The sequence below is a fragment of the Eutrigla gurnardus genome (assembly GCF_963514095.1).
Source record: "Eutrigla gurnardus genome assembly, chromosome: 5".
In the NCBI taxonomy this organism is placed as follows: domain Eukaryota; kingdom Metazoa; phylum Chordata; class Actinopteri; order Perciformes; family Triglidae; genus Eutrigla; species Eutrigla gurnardus.
In genome coordinates this window covers 24154149-24163943 of record NC_139919.1, presented here as the reverse complement: position 1 = coordinate 24163943, position 9795 = coordinate 24154149, and the positions used below count along the sequence as shown (strand labels likewise).

Genomic DNA, 9795 nt, shown 5'->3' with positions numbered 1-9795 from the left:
TGATTATTCCATCAGTTAGTCATCAGTGGTTTCTGGGTGCTTGTTTCCATCTAGTGGTGGCTGGTGAGAGGGAATCATTTCACAAACCGTGCCTGCATGGATGAAGGAAATGACGAAGCAACTTCGGTTCTTTATTTCGTACAGCTGTGGCTGCAAAACATGAAGTTATTTTTGTACAACCGATGTCATTGGTACCAGTATTGCCTTACTTAAATGAATTACATCAACTCCCTTAAGAGACAGCAGGGCAGAGAGAGAGAGAGAGAGAGAGTCACTTACACTATAACAGGGTATAAAAAAGAACATAGTCTGTCAGTGCCACGTGATAAAAATCAAATACAAAAGTGCAAAGAGAACATACTCATTTCCGACACCAAACCATAGCGTCTTCACTTCACAAAATAAACTGTTGCTTCGGTTTACAAAAAGAAACAAAAATAGTTGACGTTATAATCAGGGGAAACCTTTTGATTTGAGGCCATGCCAAGTGAAAGATGCAGCGTACATACTGTATATGGAAATACTCTGCTCGTCGTTAACACCCTAACACAAAGATTACTTACATTTAGTTGTTATTCTCGGCGTTAGTTCATTCGTGTTGCCTGACAAAAAACCAGCAGGTGTGTTGTAACAGTATTGTTTGTAGTAGCCATCATTTCTAGCGATAAAAACATCATGCACAGAGAGGAAAAAACTGGAAAGGATGGTGGTCTTTAGCGAGATGTGATCATTTCTATTTCATTGTGATTATGGCACACATTTCTTTTTTTTTTTTGGTCCATTGGGTATGAATGCTTCTTTTCTCTGTGTAGGCTCTCGCCATCTTTGCCAGTGTTCTTTACAGGAAATAGTCTGGCGTACGCCGCGTCACATGGGGCTCCCCTCGGCGTGGTGCAGGGTCGAACTGTAGGCTAAATCAAACAAAGGGCAAGGCTCCATATATCAGCTAAATGGCAAATGTCCATACAAAAAAAATTAAATGTAAAAAGAAATGTACTTACAAGGAGTATTTCAATGTATCATCAAGTTCCATGATTGCTGCCTGGTTTCCACAACGATAGCAATAGTTTGGTGCACTGAAGATCGTCACTACATTGCGGTCGTGGCACCAATTATAACCCTAGATCAAGAGATTGCTTAAATGTTACTTATTTTAACATGTTAAGTCAAATCTGCCTCTGCAGTGTCTCCAATAATACAATTTAAATTAATTAAACAAAGGAGTTAAAGTTAAAATACCTCCATCACCAGCTGGTGGGCTCTTGAAACCAAAGTTAGGCCGTTGGCGTGGTTGAAGGTCTCGGAAATGTCCTGCCCGAAGGTGTAACCAGCACCGCGGGGTGAGATGCCCCAGCCACCACGGTCATCCGGGTCGGACCATAACAGGTCACACATCGGACCCTGAAGCAAGGAAGAACCAGGATCAGTGCCGTTGAGTCTCTTGCACATGCAAACAAAATCTATCTGGTTTTAAGGTTTATGTCAAACCACCATCTTTTATTAGGGCCACAGGTAAACAGTATATTCCTTATTGATTAAACTGCTGATTATTTTATCGAGTTATTGCTCCTTATATATTAAACCAAACAAATAATCACATTTGAAAAGCTAGAATCATATAAAACATATCAATTATTAACTGTTTCAGCTCTAAACTTTATAATGAAATCTGATTGTGCATTATATATTATGTAAAAATTGTAGGAGCATCCTTGATGTTGAATACACCATATAAGTGACTTTTGTCTGATGCAGACTTTCCGTGGACAGCATTTACCTCATGAGGGACCTCCTGCAAGCGATCCAGCGCTCGGATGTGTTCCAGTGTGTCTATTGAAGGGGACAATCCTCCATGGAGGCAGAAAATCTTGGAGAAGAGAGAGAAAACAGTGATGCGATGTTGATTCCCTGTATCTGTTCTTTATGTTGCACGCTACATGTGAATAACACAACCCTACCTGGTTGTCTACCAGCGCGGTGAGGGGCAGGTAGTCGAACAGATCTGTGAAATACTTCCAAACATTGGCGTTCCCGTATTTCCTCAAGCACTCGTCGTAGAAGCCGTACACTTGCGTGATCTGTCTGCTCTCGTGGTTCCCTCTGAGAATTGTAATTCGTTCACGGAACCTTACCTACAAATACAAATGTTTTTTAATCAACATAATGCCAGATATGCTTGCTCCGACTCCAAATATTATTTTTTTACCTTAAGAGAAACCAGAAGAGAAACAGTCTCCACAGAATAGTAGCCTCTGTCAACATAGTCTCCCATGAAGAGATAGTTAGTGTCTGGAGACTTCCCCCCGATCTTAAACAGCTCCATGAGGTCATGAAACTGACCGTGGACATCTCCGCACACTGTCACAGGACATCTCACCTCCTGGACATTGGACTCCTTCGTGAGGATCTCCTTGGCCTTTAAAAAGAGGAACAAAACACAGAATGATGCTGATTAACTGGAAACACAGATTATTGGTGCCCTGTTTGAGTGCATATTCATAAAATGTGTTCAGACTGTGAAAGAATAGTTTGTTATGGTGGTGCCAGTGCACTGAGGAATCAGGAGTGGGCGTAGCTAGGAAGAGAGGAAAAAAAAACATTTGCATCCTCCTCCATCTTCTTGGCGTGTTGCTTCCCTTCAGCGATGCGAAGCGTGCAGCCGCAGCCAAATGGTGTGCGCAAAAAGCAAGGCCACATGCGTTACTTCGGGCAATACTTCTCCCGAGCCCTTCTTACGACTGGGGAGACGCAACGTTTGCAGCTAACGGTGCCCTAGCATCGCAGAGAGCTAATGACAGGTATTAATAGCTCGCCTGCCCTCCTGCGCAAACCTTACCTTTTCACACAGGACTTTGACCTGATTCTCACTCAGCTGTTTGCACTCGTTCAGCTGTTCGATCCATCCGTCCAACTCTTTGGTGAATGACTTGTCGTCCATGCCTGGTTTGTCGTCAGCTAGCGAGCCAACCAGCTTTTTTTTCTTCTTCTTTTTTTTTAAAGAAAAAGAAAATCTATCCCGAGAAAAAACCCAGTCGCCGTTCCGTTACGCTTTGATGTGGCCCGGCTACACTGCGTCCTAGCAAAGCTCTCTGGTCATTCGCAGCTTGTATGTGTGCGTGTGTGTGTGCGCGTGTGTGTTCCGCAAAAAAAAAAAAAAACGAATGCGTCAACTGCCCCGCGTCCCTGCAGTTTGGTGGGGACTGAAGTGTTTGGTTCACATGATACAGAAACTTTGACTCCTCCTGTTTAAAACGAGCGAGGTCCTGCCGTTAACGTTAGCTGTTAGTATCGGAGGAATTGTAGACCCAACCCTGGCAACTCTGGTCCTCCAGAACGAGGCTGGGCGACCAATCACATGTACGTCATCACACAACCCCGGTGGGCTCTTCAAGACCAAGGATATTTGTTTTGTTTTTTTAATGACGTTTATTTAAAAATAAATAATTGGTTTATATTTATATAATCTTTCTTTGTATTTGAGTTTTTAATGTATGTTTTTTTTTTGTTTTTTTTAAACGTTGTTATGCTAGTTTATCATCCTCTGTTGGATGAACAGTCGGGACCAGCGTTGGAAACAACCAACAGTACGTTAACGTCACTAAAGATAAGACGACACATTCACGGGTTAGCTAGCTATGCAGTTAACCAAGTCATGATTCATATAATATGCAACAGATGTGTAACTAACCATTTTGTTATGTCTACCATTTTGGTGGTCATGTAAAACCTATTAAAGTAGCGAATTATCGAGCCACTAACGGCTGTTTTAAAGCTAACTAGCTTAGCTGTGAAAAGAGGGAGTGTGTCTATGTTCCCTAGGCAACGCCATCTAATTAATGAGGTAGTAGCGAGTTTAGTGGAAGGTTAGGACGAAAAGTGACAGTTATAACCGCAATATTGACAGCCATTGGAGTTTTGTTTTAATTCATCATACACACATATCTGCATAACGGCTGTTTTAAAGCTAACTAGCTTAGTTGTGAAAAGAGGGAGTGTGTCTATAATGTTCCCTAGGCAACGCCATCTAATTACTGAGGTAGTAGCGAGTTTAGTGGAAGGTTAGGAAGAAAAGTGACCGTTATAACCGCAATATTGACAGTCATTGGAGTTTTTTTTTAATTCATCATACACACATATCTGCATGACGGCTGTTTTAAAGCTAACTAGCTTAGCTGTGAAAAGAGAGTGTGCCTATGTTCCCTAGGCAACGCCAGCTAATTAATGAGTTAGCAGCTAGCTTAGTTGACGATTAAGAGGTAAAGTGACCTATAACAGGAATTCATATGCATCATATAAATGTACCTGTATATCTGTACCAGTTTCTTCAGATTTGATATTAGCTAACACCACTGTGGTCCTAATGGTTAAGCTGTTTTTTTTTTTTGGTACATGGTGTATAACTTATTTGGGGATTTTCACCTTGTCGATAATCTCTGTTTTTATTTAAACTAATATATTTGTTTTATTTATAATTTCCTGCAGGATGGATAATGTCATATCCTGTCTTAAGCATGACATTAGCATTAAATCAAATTTAGCCTAGTTGTTGTTTTTCGTCCTTTAAACTCCACAGTGAGCATCTATAATGATAAGGAGCATGGCCATTGTACATAGTATGTCAAATGCGGAGTGCCAAAAATACCAGGATGTCCTACTGCACAATCCTCCACAGCAGATATATATTAGGAAGATGGTCAAAGTTCAAGGTGCTATGAGGCAGTAGGATGTCCCAATGTAATGCATCTCTGCATGCCACAGTATGTGAATGCAAACGCAGTGTAAACTTGCTTAAATTAAGGTTGGTAATTTTGTCAGTAGGGGGTTTCACTCTTTCAAGTGGAAAACAAAGCAATACATCAATTTGCTTTTAAGAAATGTGATACTCATTCTGTTAGGGAAGGAATACTTAATGTTGTATAAATGTGCTTTATATAAAACTACAAGGTCACTCAGAGAGTAAAATAAACAACCAGTAGCCTATGTGCAAATCAAATGTGCTTTAAAATAATAAATAATTGACTCAAGACGATAACATTTCCCATTTGAAAGAATACCATCTATTTTTTTTTGTGTGTAAATTGTGGTCGTCCATTTCGATAACCTTCCCCACCTGTCAGAATGCGCCACACTGGAAAAGACTACATTACCCACAGTTAGACGCCTTCCTCTCAAGAGCACATGCGCAGTCGTTTGTTCTACTCTGGACAGCTGTAGGAGAAAATGGCAGCACTCATGCTAGGGCAGCAGGTAAGACATTCAATGCTTTTGGCGATTTTAATATTATTATGGTAAGTTTTGACCGACCTATTTATAGTCTATAAGCATCTCTTATTTTATATATTCGGTCTGGAGAAAAGGATTTAACGCAACATGTCCAACAAATCCTCACGAGGTATTGCACTTGAATGACTGCTAACGGGTTAGCCTACCAGCTAGCTGTCTTTAACGTCAACGGTACAAAGCGTGCCCAAAGTCGGAGTTCTCTGTTTTAGCATCATGCATTTTATTTTTCTCTTCTAGGTCCGCCAGTTCAGCACTTCTGTGATCAGACCAAAACTGGTTAAGGTAAATAGGGAAACATAACTGCTCGGACACGCACACAATGACATCTTCGCAGTGGAGTTAATCTGTGTGTATGTGTGTTTATAGTCTCCCATCCAGGTCTATGGAGTGGAGGGCCGCTATGCCACTGCTCTGTTTTCAGCTGCCAGTAAGCAGAACAAACTGGACCAAGTGGAGCAGGAAATGGGAAAAGTGTCTGTAAGTAACAAAAACAAAAGAAAAAAACCTAGACTTTTATTTGCAGTTTAATGATGTAAATGTCAGTGGATGATGAAAATTGTGTTTCCTTCAACATTTTATCCCAAGGTGACCATATAATAATTTATAGTTAATTTACACAATAAAGTTAATTTACACAATCTTTAATAAAAATCAATTTAAAAAAATGCTGCGTAACGGGAATGAAGCATTGACCATTTGCCTTTTTGCCGTGTGTCATCTTGTTTTTCAGGCCCTGATCAAGGACCCCAAAGTTTCCAGTATCGTAATGAATCCTCATGTAAAGCGCAGCCTCAAGCAGAAAACTTTCCATGATGGTCTTGCAAGGGCCAAGGTGTCCCCCATCACTGTCAACCTCATCAGTGAGTGATCACTGATTGTACATGATAATGAAAAATAAATGGAGTCCACCACCGCACACCAGATGGAATGCAAACACTTAATTTATGTACTACAAAGTAAAAAACGTGTCACATTCTGTAATATAATGACATAATGTCTTGTCCTTTCCAGAGGTCACAGACCTCGTACTTACACTTATACAGCTGGTAGGCATTTTAGTTTTTGTGTGTGATCTTACTCTGATTGGTGGAAGAGTATCTGTTAGTTTTGTTGATTTGTTTGTTTTGTAACATTTGTCGGCACAAATGTGAAACATGTTTATTAAGCAGGAGAACTGTAATTGTATAAACATGGGCCAAACATTAACATACAAACGATATTGGTTAAAAAGGGCTTGGCACTCACACATCCTGCTTTTCTTTTTGCAGATGTTTTGGCTGACAATGGTCGTCTTACTATAACCGGTGATGTTATCACTGCTTTTGGCAAGATGATGAGTGCACACCGTGGAGAGGTCATCTGCTCAGTCACCACTGCTCAGGTAGGAAATGGGTGAACAGGCATGTCTGCTGCTGCACATGATTTGTACTTGGGAAAAGGTCACGTCAAATACAACTGTCGCTGCTATTATTCGTATCTGTATTATTGTGTGTCAGTCACGTAAAATAAATTGTATTGCTACTGTATATTATGTTAAACAATCAACACATCTATCCGTTTTAGCCTTTGGACGAGGCCAGTCTTGCTGACCTGAAACTAGCTCTCAAAGGCTTTCTTCAGAAAGGGGAAACCATCAAGCTGGAAACAAAGGTACTAGCAAAACATAGAAATGACCAATTTGAAGTTGGTATGACTTTATTATAATAGTAAAAGTGATTTTTAAAAATCAGTCTGACCCTAATTTATTTTTTTTCATCTGTAATTTCAATTGTGTCTCATCTTTACAGTCGGATGCTGCAATCCTGGGCGGCATGATCGTCAGTATCGGAGACAAGTATGTGGACATGTCCACCAAAACAAAGATTCAGAAGCTGACCAAGCTCATCAAGGAAACTTAAGTCCTGTGGACTTAATTTAGCGAAAGATGGAAGACGACCATTGGTGGAAGCGTTGATAAATGTATATTGCTATCTGTTCTGGCACTGCAGTGGCTCCATAGGTCCAGTGTCTCTACATAAGTTCATATGGATGTTAATAAAACTTACAAAACATGGACAATGGCCTTTGTTGTTGTTATTTTCATTGTGGCACATGCATTTCCCATCAATTACCAGTGTTATGAGTTCATGTTGCATGGTTTAGTTATAGTAATTGGACATTCTGGATCATGTATGAATTAAGTAGTTTGTATAGTGGTGTCATTTTATAATTTAGCAAATATTGGAACTGCAGGTCCACGTTTAATACGCGTCTTTGTTTAGTTTGGCTGAACCACATTGGATGCTGATCCGCTTCAACGTTTCCTGGAACCCTTTGTGCGCATGCGTGTTCAGCGCATCCTGTTTTATTAATTTTTTTTTTTCCAGGCGAAAATGGCTGCCTCTCTGATCTAAATCTCTCCTTAAAGGATTAAATGAGCATAAAATACATAGAAGAGGCAGCAGAAATCGCGCTCGCGTTCGAAGACGGCAGTCATGGACGTCGAGGCGTAGTTTGTGCGGCTTCTTTGCAAAGATGCGCCTGCGAGAGAAGGAAAATGTATGCGATCCGAAATTAACCCTTTCCATCTAACATCAACCAACAAATGAGGTAAGAACTATTGATTCATTTTACCTTCTTGAACAAGTAAAGGTGTTTTTTTTCGCGAGATTACATGTGTTTTTGTGCAGGCCCTGTTTTTGTTGTTGTTGCATTCTGTAGGCTTAGTTTGCCTCGCTTTGTCTTGACATCACTTGTGTTTTTGTGTTGCAACGCCAAAAAGGCCTGTTGGCTCCAGCAAAAGTAAGCCACTAACAAAAAAAGCTTCTTTGCGTTTGTGTTTGTGTGCACGTGCAGCGTCTCTATCTAACGTTTCTATTTGTATCCACTCCCAACAGAAAATGATGCACCAAGTGACCAGCAGCAGCAGTGACTATTGTATGAGTGCACTGGCAGAGGAATGTCATCCAGCCAGCCACTTTGATTTATGTAACACACAGTCCAACAAATTCTACCCATCTCCAGCAACCCCTGCTTTGCAGCTGTCCCTTGCTGGCCTAGCCCCTTTGCCACAGGGCATGAACAAAGCCATGGTGTGTCCAATGCAAGGCACCCAGAGCGACTTCCAGCCTCCGACGGGGAGAGTCAGGGGCGGTGAGGCTGCAGGGCCCGATGGCTCTAAGAAGAAGAAGGGCATAGTGAAGTCGGGTCGGAGAGGGAGGCCATCGGGGACCACAAAGTCAGCCGGTTACCGTACAAGTACTGGACGTCCGCTGGGGACAACTAGAGCAGCTGGCTTCAAAACCAGCCCAGGGCGACCCCTTGGTACCACCAAAGCAGCGGGGTACAAGGTCAGCCCCGGCAGGCCCCCCGGCAGCATCAAGAGTCTAGCTCGGCTCAAAAAGCTGGAGTTTGGTGGCGACAGCGCCAAAAAACTTGACTTTAACAACTGCAGTGTTCCCAAGAAACTAGACTTCACTGGCTGTGACGTTCCACCTTTTCCATACGCCATGATGGAGAAAAGACCCCTCTGTGAGCCCAGTGGAAAAGCAGATGAAACCAGTGAATAGTTCTGCATTTGTCTTTCCAGCGCTTAAAGAACATTTCAGCACATGAGCAACAAGATGCTTCGGGAAAATATTTCTCACAGATGTTGCCATAAAGAACTTTTTGCCGTTTAGAAATGGCTCCTGACTGAGTGTTTGTACAGTGTTTCTTCATCCTCTCATAATAAATGAATGAATTAGAAGTATGTTATTCCAGTTTGGCAGAGATGCATGCATATAAATGAATCACACCAATCAGTATAGAAGCAAAAAAATAATAAAAAAACAAAAAAAAAATATTTAGCAGTTTGTAGTTCAAACCTCACTAGAGAGAGAATCTTATTTCCTCTGCGTTGTGACACGGTCTCTTTCTCTGCTTTAATATTTCTATGGCTGGGTTCTTGTGACATTTTCTACATTTATAAAAATGGCATTTTAGTACTTTACAGCCAATCAAATTGGCTTTTTTTTCCTTGAGCAGAAATATGTGGATGTGTAGTTGTCCTCTCTGTGTTGTCCAGTTCAATATGTTTTATTTTCTGATCCTAACCTGCGTCAAACCTAAAAACTGCGATACATTTTTAATTAGCTTGAACTGGCCAAACTCAATGCATAATATAATTTTTTAACACATGACTTGTTATTTCTGCACTTTGTGAATATGGGTTCTATTGTGTATTGTGGCGGCCTGTTTTCGTCCCCAAACTCACTTGATAAGCACTTACGTGTGGCTTTGTTGTTGATGCTGTTTATTAGGAAAGACATTGCTTCATAAAACAGAAAATGCTTCGTGGTATATGTAATAAACGCTAATGTGCTGTATGTGAAACCAAAATAAAAGAAATCGTCTTTTCCACACGATTTGTTTCCTGTCAAATGGAAGTCATGTTCTCCGTTTAGCCACAAGGGGGCCCGTGTCCCTGAACAATAAGCAGTCACCTTGTAATAATACCTTTATTTACCCCTAGTTACATGTAATTACGACGCA

The 9795-nt window shown here is 41.0% G+C and overlaps 3 protein-coding genes across 3 annotated transcripts; 2 read left to right on the top strand and 1 right to left on the bottom strand.

The window, feature by feature from the left end:
• Positions 1-105: 105 nt before the first annotated feature.
• Positions 106-3301, bottom strand: LOC311013523 (serine/threonine-protein phosphatase 2A catalytic subunit alpha isoform-like). The gene is made up of 7 exons (XM_084009621.1): positions 2837-3301; positions 2207-2416; positions 1959-2132; positions 1778-1867; positions 1240-1401; positions 1002-1120; positions 106-911 (listed from the first exon to the last, which is right to left on the bottom strand). The coding sequence occupies exons 1-7, from the start codon at positions 2936-2938 to the stop codon at positions 839-841; spliced, it is 930 nt and encodes a 309-aa protein (XP_083865747.1). The 5' UTR covers positions 2939-3301; the 3' UTR covers positions 106-838.
• A 1807-nt stretch (positions 3302-5108) lies between these two features.
• atp5po (ATP synthase peripheral stalk subunit OSCP) lies at positions 5109-7330 on the top strand. Its single transcript, XM_084009496.1, has 7 exons — positions 5109-5247; positions 5521-5565; positions 5650-5760; positions 6014-6143; positions 6552-6664; positions 6847-6933; positions 7071-7330. Exons 1-7 carry the CDS (start codon positions 5221-5223, stop codon positions 7179-7181), a joined length of 624 nt encoding a protein of 207 aa, XP_083865622.1. The 5' UTR covers positions 5109-5220; the 3' UTR covers positions 7182-7330.
• A 307-nt stretch (positions 7331-7637) lies between these two features.
• On the top strand, positions 7638-9665 carry LOC311013427 (UPF0461 protein C5orf24 homolog). The gene is made up of 2 exons (XM_084009495.1): positions 7638-7872; positions 8160-9665. The coding sequence occupies exon 2, from the start codon at positions 8163-8165 to the stop codon at positions 8829-8831; it is 669 nt and encodes a 222-aa protein (XP_083865621.1). The 5' UTR covers positions 7638-7872; positions 8160-8162; the 3' UTR covers positions 8832-9665.
• The last annotated feature ends 130 nt before the right edge of the window (positions 9666-9795 follow it).

Bases quoted from the DNA above. Each gene is read 5' to 3' on its own strand.
- LOC311013427 (XM_084009495.1), top strand. From the start codon at position 8,163: ATGATGCACCAAGTGACCAGCAGCAGCAGTGACTATTGTATGAGTGCA.
- atp5po (XM_084009496.1), top strand. From the start codon at position 5,221: ATGGCAGCACTCATGCTAGGGCAGCAG. The intron at 5,566-5,649 runs GTAAATAGGGAA...GTGTGTTTATAG, and splicing joins TCAGACCAAAACTGGTTAAG to TCTCCCATCCAGGTCTATGG. The intron at 6,665-6,846 runs GTAGGAAATGGG...TATCCGTTTTAG, and splicing joins GCTCAGTCACCACTGCTCAG to CCTTTGGACGAGGCCAGTCT.
- LOC311013523 (XM_084009621.1), bottom strand. From the start codon at position 2,938: ATGGACGACAAGTCATTCACCAAAGAGTTGGACGGATGGATCGAACAG. The intron at 1,402-1,777 runs GTAAATGCTGTC...TCCTTGCTTCAG, and splicing joins TGCAGGAGGTCCCTCATGAG to GGTCCGATGTGTGACCTGTT. The intron at 912-1,001 runs GTAAGTACATTT...TGTTTGATTTAG, and splicing joins GATACATTGAAATACTCCTT to CCTACAGTTCGACCCTGCAC.